Source organism: Dendropsophus ebraccatus, chromosome 8, assembly GCF_027789765.1.
Source record: "Dendropsophus ebraccatus isolate aDenEbr1 chromosome 8, aDenEbr1.pat, whole genome shotgun sequence".
In the NCBI taxonomy this organism is placed as follows: Eukaryota; Metazoa; Chordata; class Amphibia; order Anura; family Hylidae; genus Dendropsophus; species Dendropsophus ebraccatus.
The window spans coordinates 89496417-89512177 of record NC_091461.1 but is presented as its reverse complement, the minus strand read 5'-3'; the positions used below and the strand labels follow the sequence as shown (position 1 = coordinate 89512177).

The window sequence follows — 15761 nt, the reverse complement described above, 5'->3', positions numbered from 1 at the left end:
TCTGGGGTTTTTTTTCATCTGTTTTTTTAAGAAAAGAAAATGGATGAAAAAAAATACAGTGTGAACCCAGCCCTACAAAAACCCAGATCAGCCTTCTAGAAGTACTTACTACGTATGACCAACCGCAGCACAGCTACAACCGCATTGTGCATTTATACCCTAAGGATAATAAAGTTTTAGCAAATCTGGGCCTATATATTAACATCCAGTATAGCCACAGACAGAGGTGTTACTCAGCTTTATCAGTGTCCTGAATGGAGAATATACATAGGTATACAGCTAGATGTGCATTTATGCAGTAGATCCAGCCCCACCTGTACATCGCTGCATAACTAGTCATATACTTATATCCTGTAATGATTGACATTGTTAGTGGTCACTCAACTTTCCCAGGTACAGATATAATGAAGAGGTGGCTGAACACCATACACCTTATATTAATATGTGACCATTCACATTATACTGGTCATATGTTGAGCATAAATAACATTTGCATAGTTCTCCATAGCCAGACCAATAACTGCACATCCAGTCCATTATAAGCACCTGATGTATAAGTATTCAGCTGTATAAAGACATATATATGGCCTGTAATACAGGTCTGTCAGGAGATCCATGTGATACTACCTCTGGGTCTCTCCTTACCTGACACAGCTCTCATCTTGCAGTCCAGCTCTATCATGGTGTCCTCCTCAGGTGGGATGTGTGGCTGATGTGACACTGAGGGGCACCATATATACTGCTCCTCCTGAAGAGATGCTAATGTGAGGCTGGCTGTGTCTGCTGGCCTGGCAGGGAGGTGTCAGTGACACGGGGGCTGCTACCTGAGGGGCACAGCCACAATACACAACACCAGAGACAACATTTACAGGACCCCCAGAGACTCTGACTGTGCAATACACATCCGGGGGGCTACACTGTGACTGACAGGAGCAAGGGACGGCTCAATGCACGCATCCACATCCTCCACTAATATCTATCTATCTATCTATCTATCTATCTATCTATCTATCTCATATCTATCTGTCTCTCTATATGTAACTATCTATCTCTATCTATCTGTTTATCTATATCCATCTATCTATATGTATGTATCTATCTATCTGTCTATATCTATCTATCTGTCTCTCTATATGTAACTATCTATCTCTATCTATCGGTTTATCTATATCCATCTATCTATATGTATGTATCTATCTGTCTATATCTATCTATCTATCTCCTATCTATCTATCTATCTATCTATCTATCTATCTATTATCTATCTACCTATCTCATATCTATCTGTCTCTCTATATGTAACTATCTATCTCTATCTATCTACCTATCTATCTATCTCTCTATATGTAACTATCTCTATCTATCTGTTTATCTATATCCATCTATCTATATGTATCTATCTATCTGTCTATATCTATCTATCTATCTATCTATCTATCTATCTATCTATCTATCTATCTATCTCCTATCTATCTATCTATCTATCTATCTCCTATCTATCTATCTATCCATCTATCTATCTCCTATCTATCTATCTATCTATCTATCTATCTATCTATCTATCTCCTATCTATCTATCTATCTCCTATCTATCTATCTATCTATCTATCTATCTATCTATCTATCTATCTATCTATCTATCTATCTATATCTATCTATCTATCTATCTATCTATCTCCTATCTATCTATCTATCTATCTATCTATCTATCTATCTATCTATCTATCTATCTCCTATCTATCTATCTCCTATCTATCTATCTATCTATCTCCTATCTATCTATCTATCTCCTATCTATCTATCTATCTATCTATCTATCTATCTCCTATCTATCTATCTATCTATCTATCTATCTATCTATCTATCTATCTCCTATCCATCTATCTATCTATCTGTCTCTATAGCTATAATTTCTTACATTGCTAGCTATTACCTATCTATAAAAAATTTGTATGAGATTTTAGATTCTGCATATTATTTAATTATGATATTATAGAATCACCTCACCTTATGATATTATAGAATCATAGCTATACATCTGTACACACATTCTGTTATATATATCTGTATGTGTGTGTATGTGTATATATATATATATATATATATATATATATATATTTATTTATTTATTTATTAATGGTAGTTAATTTATTGCACCTTCCTGACAATATATCTTAGAAAAGAGAAGTGTGGACAGCGCTCCATAGTGTGAAGTCTGATGGCAAATGTGCACAAAAACAGGCGAGTAATTGGAGACTCTCACCTGTAATGGTTGTGCATATGGAAGGCACAACACTCAGTAACGCATGTGTGTGGACCGCAGCCACTCCCAGAGACCAAACCGGTAAGTAAATAGTCAGATCCTCCACTCCAAAACTCTGGGTCTATTCAGGCGCAGATCCAAGATCTTGGATCTGCGCCTGAATAGACCCAGAGTTTTGGAGTGGAGGATCTGACTATTGACAATATATCTTGGACAGTAATTTTTAACATCACACTATACACATCAGATCGATAGGAATCCGTGTTATTTATTGAAATTATTATAAAGATGGTCAAGTTGGAGGACACGTTACATGATGTATGAGCAGCTTTACTAAGGAGAACAGTACTGTATCAGGCACCATGTGTAGCCTAGAGCTATGTGCAGAGTAATGCTGTCATTATGTGTCTTGCCCCTGACATCCCATTAGTTATAATGACATCTAATCACTAATTACAGATGCTAATGCTGAGGATACCAGTACAGGAACATGCCCACAGACCTGTCCCCCCTGTCTGCTGGGGACTTGTAAATGAACTTCAGCAGACATCAGTACATAGACACAAAGAAAGGAAAGTCTGCAAAGAACACCCCCTAAATCTCTCTGCTGGGCTCCTCCTCTAAAGCCCCTATTACACAGGTACAATACTATAGGGCATATTTATGGCATTTCATACATAGGTGTAAAGGCCCTATTCCACGGAACGATTATCGCTCATAAACTCGCTATAACAACCGCTCGTTAGCGATTACAAAATAATTTTTTTTTAGCGAACAATAACACATAACACACGTGGGAACGTGAACAATATATACACTCACCGGCCACTTTATTAGGTACACCATGCTAGTAACGGGTTGGACCCCCTTTTGCCTTCAGAACTGCCTCCATTCTTGGTGGCATAGATACAACAAGGTGCTGGAAGCATTCCTCAGAGATTTTGGTCCATATTGACATGATGGCATCACACAGTTGCCGCAGATTTGTCGGCTGCACATCCATGATGCCAATCTCCCGTTCCACCACATCCCAAAGATGCTCTATTGGATTGAGATCTGGTGACTGTGGAGGCCATTGGAGTACAGTGAACTCATTGTCATGTTCAAGAAACCAGTCTGAGATGATTCTAGCTTTATGACATGGCGCATTATCCTGCTGAAAGTAGCCATCAGATGTTGGGTACATTGTGGTCATAAAGGGATGGACATGGTCAGCAACAATACTCAGGTAGGCTGTGGCATTGCAACGATGCTCAATTGGTACCAAGGGGCCCAAAGAGTGCCAAGCAAATATTCCCCACACCATGACACCACCACCAGCCTGAACCGTTGATGGATCCATGCTTTCATGTTGTTGACGCCAAATTCTGACCCTACCATCCGAATGTCGCAGCAGAAATCGAGACTCATCAGACCAGGCAACGTTTTTCCAATCTTCTACTGTCCAATTTCGATGAGCTTGTGCAAATTGTAGCCTCAGTTTCCTGTTCTTAGCTGAAAGGAGTGGCACCCGATGTGGTCTTCTGCTGCTGTAGCCCATCTGCCTCAAAGTTGGACGTGCTGTGCGTTCAGAGATGCTCTTCTGCCTACCTTGGTTGTAACGGTTGGCTATTTGAGTCACTGTTGCCTTTCTATCAGCTCGAACCCGTCTGCCCATTCTCCTCTGACCTCTGGCATCAACAAGGCATTTCCGCCCACAGAACTGCCGCTCACTGGATGTGAAAATCCCAGTAGATCAGCAGTTTCTGAAATACTCAGACCAGCCCTTCTGGCACCAACAACCATGCCATGTTCAAAGGCCCTCAAATCACCTTTCTTCCCCATACTGATGCTCGGTTTGAACTGCAGGAGATTGTCTTGACCATGTCTACATGCCTAAATGCACTGAGTTGCCGCCATGTGATTGGCTGATTAGAAATTAAGTGGTAACGTGCAGTTGGACAGGTGTACCTAATAAAGTGGCTGATGAGTGTATGTAGTGTAACAATTATTTTGCCGTCGTTACATGGTTGTTTAAAACGTTCGCCGGGGTGATCATGACCATACAACACACCTACTTTTTTAAAACCTTTTTACAAACGACTGAAAGATTTCTAATTTTACGAACCGATTAGCGAATTATCTTTCAAAGACCAACAATTTTTTTCGCCATGCTGAAAAAACATTTTGAATTTTGCCTTTGTCGTTCGCTCGTTTACACCAATTCCACGAAGCGATTATCATTAACAAACGGTCGTTGGAGCGAGTTTATGGACGATAATCATTCCATGGAATGGCCTTTAGGGTTCTATTACACAGAGCGATTTTTAACGATAAACGAACGCAAATGAGATTGTTTATCGTTAACCTAAAATCGTTCTTCATATTACACAGAACAATGGTCGTTAGTTATGATCGTTACTACAATCGTTATTGTGATCGTTACAATGATCGTTTACTCCTTCTGATCCCAGCAAAACAATGAACAATGTGCAATTACACTGACTGATTTGTGAAAAAACGCGGCACTTGAGCGAACGAATGTGGAATTACAGCGAACGATATAGTGAACGATTAACAATAATTTTAGGTTCAGATCTAAATCAACGATCAACAACATACAAACGATTTTTTGATCATTGTCCGCAATTACGATTATTGTTTAAATTCCAACAATATAACGATTTTTCGCACGATAATCGTCCCACGTAATAGGGCCCTTAATGCTTCTAAATGCATTTGGCATCTTGGTTGTTTATGCGTCACAAACCAAAATATAAATTACCAGCCTCACTATTGTCCCCGCTCATTTTACAAATTATAGGGGATCTTATCACCCGGACCTCTACCATTCAAACCCTCTGATGCGTCTCTATGAGATGTCAAAAATTTTGTGAAATGATAGTTACACCTTAATAAAAATTCTCCCCCCATATAGCACCATTAGTGGCCACAGACATGGAGAGAAAACTACTAGAGATGAGCGAACCGGTTTCGGGTTCGAGTCGATCCGAACCAGAACGTTCTGCATTTGATTAGCGGGGGCTGCTGAACTTGGATAAAGCTCTAAGGTTGTCTGGAAAACATGGATACAGCCAATGACTATATCCATGATTTCCACATAGCCTTAGGGCTTTATCCAAGTTCAGCAGCCACCGCTAATCAAATGCCGAACGTTCGGGTTCGGATGGACTCGAGCATGCTCCAGGTTCGCTCATCTCTAAATACTACATAACATCTGTAGGAGGGGGGGGAGATAAGGACCCCACCAATTACTAGAATGTAGGGACACAAGGCACAAAAACATTGTGTGCAAGATCCCCAAGAAAAAAGCACCATTTTTTATAATGTCCTCCATTGTGTCTATGGGACATCATGCATTAGTGCACACACGAGGGGGGGGGGGGGGAAATTGTCCACTATCGTTTGGTCACGTTCGCACACTGTTTTTTGCCACTGTTTGTAGCCTTTAAAAAATCGCCTGTTTTGGTAAATTGGCTATACAATCAGGATTGGCTATACAATCAGTCCAGATTCAAAGTGTAACTGTCAATAATAAAGAAATATGACATGTCAGAGAGACATAGGAAGCTTTTATCAGTTAGTAGAATGAGTGGGGAGATGACCACACTGTCATGCGCTCCTGTCACCCCTCTAGACGTTCCCATAGACTTGCATAGTTTCAGCAGTTCTTACCCCAAAATAGCCAAAATAAAGGGAAGGATTTATCAAAGGCCGAACCTGCACCTTGCATACCGAATCTACACCTGCTTTTAGATAAAAACATCTCAAATCATAAAATCAACACGCGCGCTTTTGCTCTGTCCGCGCTGAAGAATGAACATGTTCATTCTTCAGCGCAGACAAAGCAGGAGTGCGCGCCTCCCATAGACTCCCATTTTGAGAGGGAGGCTAACGGCATTCCGCCGCGGAATTCCGCTAGTTTTGATTTTAATTTGTTTGTCTGATAAAAAGTATTTTTAATGACATTTGGCATTTAATGTCGGAACTTATTTAAGGTTTTACAGTTGATTTTATTATTTCAGACTTTTTACCCAAAAATGTTAGAAAATAAAGGCCATTAAAACAATTTATTCACTCTGTTCCAAAAAAAAAAAAACAGATTACAAATGAATTGGAGGAAAATGGAGCACAACTGATGAAAACTGATCCAAATAAATTAAACCTATTGAAGTATAAGGCTACATTCACACGTCTGTAGTGCAGCCCAAGGCCACAGGACCACACTACAAGTGTGCATCTGTAGTGTTCTGTGGTTGACAGAGCCAGTGGCGTAGCCACCATAGAGGCAGGGTATGCAGTTGCCATGGGGCCCGTGCAGGAGAGGGCCCGGGTGAGAAGATAAGAGCGTTGTGTGGCCTTCTGCTTAACCCCTGCACTGTACTGCAGTGTGTAAGTGACCCATTGTTTACTTACATACTGAAACACAAAAAAAGGTTAACAAGCAGACAGAGATCTCTGCTTCACTGCACTGATAACCCTTGACCTCTATTCTCCAGCAAGCTCTATGCACAGGTCAGGGGTTATCAGTGCACCAGCAGTAAAGAAGAGAGCTCCTTGTCTTCTGAACATTGGGTCACTTACACGCTGCAGTACATAAGGGGGTAATCAGAAGGTAATCTGCTCCTGCACCTATGTAACCATAAGGGCTTCTAATGGGCCCTTATAGGTAAAAGCAGTGAACTTATAGAGCAAACAGCCATTGGCTATCTGCTCTGCCAGTCACTCTTGTGGCTGAAGCAATGGTTCAGCCTCTGGCCACAAGAAATTTAATTTTTTGGCCACATCACAAAGCATATACTGTATGTATGTGTGTATATATATATATATATATATATATATATATATATATATATATATGTGCAGTGCTTTGTGTTGTGCGTGGGGGGCTTAATTTTTTTTGCTATGGGGCCCTGTGAATCCTAGCTACGCCCCTGGATGGAGCACTTCATTGTCGCTTTATTAGCATTTTTTGTGGACATGTAAACGGGGCCAATAAATAACATTGGTCCTATGTTCTGTCTGCAATCTCATGCCTGAATCCGAGCTGAAGAAGAGACTGACATAAATGGAAGTGCAAATGGACACATACTCATGTAAATGGTTAATTTATTAGATTGATAAACACAAATAGTTCTGTGCAAAAATGAGTGCATCTGTTTGCCTCATTCATGAATGGATCCAGCCAAATTAAATCAACAGATAAGCACAGACTGATGAGCAGACTGATGCAAACTGATTGCAAAATTATTATTTTTTTAATGGTCCATTTGCTTCAGTTAGATGTGTTCTTTCCATTTTTTTGGGGACGGACAAAATTTTTTGTCAGTGAACAAATTTTATGTTCATCCAGAAAAACTGATGGATTTGATGAAAACGGAGCACAACTGATGCAAACTGAGCAAAACTGATGCAAACTGAGCAAAATAAAAACCCATTGAAATAATGGGGAGTTTGACGGTTCCGTTTCTCTATTATCGAAAATAGAAAAGAGAAACAGAATTGTGGCAGAGGGTAAAACGCTGGTTTGAACCAGAGACACAAAAAACAAATGATCAGTTAATTTTTCCATTGATTTGAGCAGATCTTTTTAGTATCAGTTTTCCTCAGTTTGCATCCATTCCATCACTGCTTTATTATTTTTATGGAAGAACATGGCATGCTGCACTACTGTTTCACACGAAATAACGGAAAACTGAGGTTATGAACTAACCAACATTAAAGAGGTCCACTGAAATAAATGAGGAAATTTACTGATACGTTTATTTCTGTTTCTCTGATGTCCTGACAGTACAGAGGAAAAGAAGTCACACCGATTACAAAATCCCAGCTTTATTTAACAACGTAAAAGTAACGCTGCCAATTTTTTGCTATAGGTCAAAAACCATATCATGTTAAGAGACCTGAGATGGGCGCCAAAAGAGCAGTGACGTCACCACCAGCAGAATGCAAGTGGCGCCATAGGACCAGAACGAAGCAGCGACACGGGACACCGATCATCATTGGTAAGTACAGGTGGAAGCCTGCAGCTGAGGGAAGATAGAAAAAAAACTGGTCTGCTTCTTCATGGGCCCTTTTACACGACCCGTGAAAAAGTGACAGTGATCAGCCGAAAAACGGGAAATACCCGCTCATCAGCTGATCACAACTTTTGCGCAGGTCTAAAAATGTGTAAACAGCTGATAGCAATATATTTAAATGGCTGCACAAATGATGATTGTTCGCACAGCCTGGCCACGCGATTAATCGTGCCTTTTAAAGACACTGCAAACCATCGGCTGGACCCTTATTCATGCCTTGGTTACCTACTTTCCAATGAGTGTTCTGCAGTGAATGGTAGCAAAGACCTTGGGCATAGATGGGCAGCCCTATGCAAAGCTTAGGTGGTGTCTCTAGTTTAGGGGCTGATCACGTTATTTATAGATATATTTATATATGTTCCTTCATTCCTGGACAGACTAGTTTGGCTCTTGTCTATGACATTATGACTATCTCCGCTTTCTACATGTCCGCTCATGTCCAGTAGTCTCCTATGTTAAAAGCTGACATAATGGAATGATGATTTCACTATAATGAGTTTTCAATTGTAAATTAGATAGCGGCAGACTGACTATAGAAGTCTATCTGTAGCTTTATCTGTGGGTCCGATAAACAACTGCAGAGAGATACATATTAAACAGACGTAATAAACTAGTAGATATGGTTTACAAGTGTTAAACTAACCATACATATACACTAGCTCCTCAGTGAGACAAGTGAGAGGAGCAGCAGACTGCTCTATACTTCTGTATTAGAACTGATCAGATCCCACCGCTATCTGAGATGTATGGACCTGTAATCACTCTGTGCTGCTATATGGTGACATCATAGGAAGATATATTGTGGGATGTGGCATGAATTACTTTCAATCAGATTCACATAGAATTTTATAGAAATATAATTAAATACAGTATATGAATTCGTAGGCTTATGAAGGTACTGAAGAGGCCCATACGCTCCCTTGGTTTCTGTATTCTCATGGCGTGCACTACTGAACCCTAGTTCATCCAACAGCTTTCTTTCTAATGTCCCCATACACATGGACGATCAGCTCAGCAGGGCATGAATGAGATCTCAGCAGGTACAAGGTGGTAAATGTCAGAAAGCCAGAGGTCTGCCAGAGATGTGCAGTCAATAACAATGTATTTAAATGGCTTCATGAACAATACAGCAATTGTTTGTGGGGTCTGGTCGTACAATTACATTTAGGTTAGGTTAAAATCGTCGGTCGTCGACCGTGCATCGCTACGTGTAAAAGCGATGCGTGGCCAACAGCTGACAATTACCCAAACACCTGATACCTTACCTCTCTCCACTCCTGTCTTCTCTCCTGTACTCCGCAGCTACGTGTTTCCAGCGGCTGCAGCTTCTGAGCGGCCTGTCACTGTCACTAACGATGTCCATGCAGCCCTTACTTCCCGATTATTATCGGGCCATCTAATAGGTCCAGTAAACGAGCGCCGATCTAGCAGATTGGTGCTCGTTTACTAGAATGATCGGCCTGTGTAATAGGACCCTTAGGTTAAAGGGGTTATCCAGCGCTACAAAAACATGGCCGCTTTTCCCCCTCTTTTGTCTCCAGTTCAGGTGTGGTTTGTAATTAAGCTCTATTTACTTCAATGGAACTGAGTTTGAAACCCCACCCAAACTGGAGGCAAGAGAGGGGGGAAAATGGCCATGTTTTTGTAGCACTGGAAAACCCCTTTAATAGATCTCCCCATTTGGGTATAGGAAAAGAACTATCAATTAAAGCCGGTGGAGCAGGCAGAAGTAACCAGGGATCCCCTTGATGGGTTATAGTTCAGGCAGCATGAAAGGGATGATAGGTTCCCATTACAGAGATAATAATGACCTTTAAAAGACAAGTGTGAATGATTTCTATATACAGTACCAATTGTTATCTACTTAAATATCATTGTTAACAGAAAGAGCATTACAACTATTAATGGGCCTGTTAAGCACAAGAACAATCTCCACAGATTTATTAGTTAATCATTGCTATGTGTAAAGTCAGGAGAGAGCAGCATGGACAACCCAAACATCACAGAAGGAATAGCAGCACCTGCCAGCCAAGTAAACCCGATCCTTTTCTTCATGCGTAGAAATGGCGTGGTGGACACAATCCGCTGATTGACATGACTGATTCGTAGTAAGGCCGGGATGGTTGATCATAGGAATGAGAACTAGTGGAAACAGCTTCTGTACATTTATTTCTATTGTGCATGTAATATAAATACATAATATTTATAAATGGAATATCAAATAAATACACAGATAAATACGGTAATCATCATTTTGATCAGAGAAAGGCCGCCGGGTAATCTGTACTTATTTTATTTTATCTTAGGATAGACATTTTGATTATTGAAGTCACTTACTACTTTATCATTTATTATCGAGGTATCAACATTTCCCCAATATTTCTCAGTAATTGTAATATTGTAAAAGCTTTTTTGCTGGTTTCAAAATTTGCAAATGCATCTTGAGTTGAACAAAGTTGTTCTGTCTAGACAGATGACTTGTTCTTTTGTCTCCTCGTTGATATCCTCTCTGACCTACCTGTAACACACTTCTTGGCTTCAGGTGTCATTGTATAGTGAGAGGATTATCACACCTCTATTATACTGGCCAGAAGAGCTCTGACAACATATAAGCTGCTTCAGAGGAATAAAGCGTAGAGGTTTTACTGATGTGCACAGCAAATAAACTTATAGGGCCCATTCACCTGATGGGGCATATGTAATAAGCCTCATAAAAAATGTTAACACTTTGCACAGAGACTAAAGCTCCTATTACATGGGGCGATGCAGAGAAGCAAACCAGCGCCAACCTGTCAGGTCAGCGCTTGCTTGCTCCTCGTTCCCTGCTCTCTGCCGGTGCTACTACACACATGGGAAGCGATCACCCGGGCAGCCCATAGAAGATAGCTGCCGCTGCTATTGCGAATCGCTACGTGTAATAACGATGCACAGCTGGCGGCTGATGGTACAACAAACAGTTTTTACATTACCTATCCACGTTCCTGGTCTCTTCCTGTGAGCAGCCTTTCAGCTGAGATCGGCGCTTGTTTACAGTATTGATCGGCCCATGTAATAGAACCCTTAGGGTCTTTTTACATGATGCAATCTTATACCGTCCGTGGGCACAAATTAGCACTGGTCAGCGAGATCGGTGCTAATCAAGATATAGAAGATTACTTGACACTGCCTCTCAGCATTCAGGCCCGTCCGTCTTGGATTCTCGTGCATATAGCAGTGTGTTACATAGAAATAATTTAAAGATTTCAAATGTTCTCTGAATCTGACATACATGTGTCTAATGGTCATCCCCATGTAAAAATAACCACAGGGGCACAGAACCACGTAAACCACAAATTTGCTTTTAGGGTGCCTTCACACACACCGGATCCGCAGTGGATTTTAAGCTGAGAATTCGCAGCGAAATCCGCTGTGGATCCACTGCCCATTCATCCCAATGTGAATGCATACTCGCAGCGGGATTGCCATCCCGCTGCATGTATGTAAGTTAACTCCCCGAGCATACATCACCTGCTCCCCTCTCCGGCTTGCTTTGTGGGTTCCCAGCGTCTGCTCGTACCACTCAGCCAATCAGTGCGCTGCGCTGCTGAGTGGGACGTCCAGCCGGGAACCCCTGAAGGAAGCCAGAGCGTGGAGCAGGTGATGTATGCTCCGGCCAGCCAGGGGTTTACTTACATACACGCAGCAGGATGGCAATCCCGCTGCGAGTATGTATTCTGATTGAGATGAACGGTGCGGATCTGGTGTGTGGGATACTCTTACAAGTATTATTATTATTATTTATTTATAGAGCGCCCTTAATTCCAGAGTGCTATACAATAGATAGGGGTAACAAGCAGAAACAACACAGGATCAAAACACATTACATGAAGCCAAATGGCAGATTGGTACACGGGGAAGAGGACCCTGCCCGTGAGGGCTTACAATCTATAAGGTACGGGAAGAGAAACAGGAGGTAAAGGTTGGTTGAGGGACGGTAGCGGGATATCAGATCAAAGATGTACGGAGGGGACAGGTTGTGGATTGTCTTGTACGTCATGGTCAACAATTAAAGTGAATACGTTGGGCAATGGGGAGCCAGTGGAGGGATTGGCAGAGGGGAGAGGCAGAGGCATAGCGAGGGAAAAGGTTGATTAGTCGGGCAGCAGAGTTTAGGATAGACTGGAGGGGATCAATGGAGTTAGATGGAAGGCCACAGAGGGGGATGTTGCAGTAGTCCAAGCGGGAAATAATGAGAGCATGTACCAGCAGTTTGGTAGAGTCAGGGGTGAGAAAACATCGGATTCTGGAAATGTTTTTGAGGTGAATGCGGCAGGAGGTGGTCAGGGCTTGAATTTGGGGTTTAAAGGACAGGGCAGAGTCAAAGGTGACCCCGAGGCAGCGGACTTGAGGATCAGGGGACAGAGTGCAGCCATTGATAGTGATTGACAGATTAGATGGCAGGATGGAGCGAGATGGGGGAAAGATGATTAGTTTTGTTTTGTCCATGTTGAGTTTTAGAAAGCGGGAGGAGAAGAAGGAACATATGGCCGAAAGACACTCTGGAATTCTGGATAGCAAAGAGGTGACATCCGGACCAGAGAGGTAGATCTGAGTGTCATCTATGGGGATTCTATGATATGTGCCTCATTTATCATGATTTTCGCCTGCTCGCAGGCGTAAATCATGATCAAAATCTACACCCGGAGGATCCTCTGGTGGCCCAGTCCGACGCTGTTCACCACCCTGTAGATTATGTTCCCTAATATCTGCAAGCCATGATCACCCAAAGTAGTGGACCAGCCTGCTATTGAGTTTGTGCCCCTAATGCAGTGATTATTTTCATATGTATCTTAGGATAGATATATGTTTATCCCAGGCAGGTTTACATTTACTTATTGTAGAATTACCAACCACATCTGCTGGAAGTTTGTCCCAAGCATCTACTGCTCATTCAGTAAAATAATATTCTCCCACGTAATTCTGATCTCCCCTTCCTCCCATATACAGTGTATCCCTGTGCTGGGGAGATGTGATACTTTGCACAGGTGGTTTTAATAATTAGATTTGTACAAAAAATGTGCGAAAAACACTTTACTATAGAAAGATATGAATGTAAATGAGCCAAGACCTTTGTTCATTGTACGTGCATTCTCTGCAATAGAGACCATTGTTTTGTATTATCAGTCACATCACGGTGGGCTACTGATGGGATAACTTGGCTACTAGAAATACCTATTCTGCAACTTTATCTCCAACATATTTATTTGTGATAAGCTCATGAAGTTTAGCTGCCCATAGACATGGTAATTATTCTTAAAGGGGACTTCCACCCAAAGGGATATTTGATTCTATTGGAAGACCACAATGGTGGTGTCTGCAAGCCCGGGCCACCCCTAAACCCCATCACTAATACTCAAAGGCTCTTGTCTAAAGATGGCTATACACCTTCAATAGATGTCAGCCAACAGTTATCTCTCCTGTCCTTTCCATACACACGAAGGTACCGCAGACAAACCTCACGCGTTCCCTATGGAAAGGGGTAAGTTACAGGCAGCCAGGTTGCTCGGGCAATGGCTTATCCCTCTGAGAACCAAAGGGATGGGCTGCAAGAATGCAGAAGGCCTTACCCTTATTCTCACCAACATTATCTGTTGCTGGAGAGTCAGAAACGCTTATTTTTTTATTATAAATAGCATTTGTAGGGATCTTCCCGGGGGATGGTGTGTTTGGACACAGTTCACAGCAGACTTGGACTTGTCAAATAACAGCTTGGCGTTCATTTGCAGCATAAACAGTCCATAACAGAAATATAGCAACACTGTGCTTTAAAAACAAAAACAAAAAGGTCTTGCCCGTCTGGGCGCTAACTAACACAGCAGGTTACCTCTCTGACACTTCAGTCGGCAGTATTGCGGGGTGTGAACAGGCCCCAGCAGCGATAGAACTCCTTGCTCCCAGGAAACACAGCATGCAGGCTGTTCACCCTGGCTGAGAGCAAGGACCTGTACACTGAGCCCACCTTTTGCCTTCTCAGGCTGATTGGGATCAGAGCTCACCTGATCCCAAAACCCACACTGGATCGAGGGGGAGGGAATGGCAAGTCCCACTACCAAAACCTACCTGCCATTCCATGTAAGTCCAGGCCCGGCAATAATAAATAATAGCTCAGCAGCATAACACTGCTGAGCACAGATGCCTCCTGGACTCACCATCTCACACTATGCATCAGCCTAGGTGAGATGTACATCCCCTCGAGCACTTTACCAGTGACATGTCCACACATTTTATTGAATTTCAAGGGCACAGAAAGGTCACTGGGGATACACTGCAGAGGACACCCCTGTGCTAGCCAGAGCAGCCCTAGAGGACTCATTGCGACCATACATTCCATGATCCCCTTTTATTTTAAAGGGGTTATCCAGCGCTACAAAAACATGGCCACTTTCCCCCTACTGTTGTGTCCAGATTGGGTGAGTCCAGATTGGGTGAGTTTTGAAACTCAGCTCCATTGAAGTAAATGGAGCTTAATTGCAAACTGCACCTGAACTGGAGACAACAGTAGGGGGAAAAGTGGCCATGTTTTTGTACCGCTGGATAACCCCTTTAATGGCTGCTTTAAAGGGGTAGTTCACCAAAAAAATTTTCTTTCAAATCAACTGCTGCCATGAAGTGCCAGAGATTTGTAATTTACTTCTATTAAAAAATCTCAAGCCTTCCAGTACTTATCAGCTGCTGTATGCCCAACAGGAAGTTGTATTATTTCCAGTCTGGACAGCAGGAGAGGTTTTCTATGGGGATTTGCTCCTTTTTTGGACAGTTCCTGACATGGACAGAGGAGGCAACAGAGAGCACTGTGACAGACAGGAAAGGAAACACCACTTCCTGCTGGACACACAGCAGCTGATAAGTACTGGAAGACTTGAGATTTTTTAATAGAAGTGAATTACAAATCTCTGGCACTTTATGGCACCAGTTGATTTGAAAGAAAAAATTTTTTGGTGGACTACCCCTTTAACACTACATTTGCGGCTGCAGGGGAACAATAGATATGTTGGCACTGTCTCCTGATGATTTAGTGCTACAATGATGGCAGTTTATGCTGAAGATGTATTTTATTACTTTATTTTACCAGAAATGTAGCCGCTTATTCCCTATTTGTTAGTAACAGTAAAAAAAAAAGCTCATGTTTTACTAGTCCCGTTCTATATTCACACATCAGTCTTTTGGTCAGTTGTTTTTCAACCAAAGCCAGGAGTGGGTTGAGAACACAGAAACTGGGAAAATATTTTTTGCCCTGTTAGTTCCACTCTGTATTTTGGTTGAAAAAAAAATAATGATCAAAATACTGACGGAAATACTATGTGTGAACATAGCCATGCCAAGAGAATTAGTGATACAGCCCGGAACTGTTCTGTAGTTTGCTCTATTGGCAGTCATAT

At 41.9% G+C, this 15761-nt stretch overlaps 1 protein-coding gene across 2 annotated transcripts in view; it reads right to left on the bottom strand.

Annotated features, from left to right (window-relative positions):
* Window positions 1-15761, bottom strand: part of LOC138798718 (homeobox protein Mix.1-like) — a 35717-nt gene that overhangs the window by 1994 nt on the left and 17962 nt on the right. Inside the window, exon 1 of one of the 2 annotated variants that reach the window (XM_069979276.1) lies at window positions 646-699. The exons of the other annotated variant lie outside the window; for it this stretch is intronic. Coding sequence (XP_069835377.1) covers window positions 646-682 — 37 coding nt within the window. The 5' untranslated portion in view covers window positions 683-699. Of the gene's footprint in view, window positions 1-645; window positions 700-15761 lie in introns of those variants that run through there. 2 annotated transcript variants of the gene reach the window in all.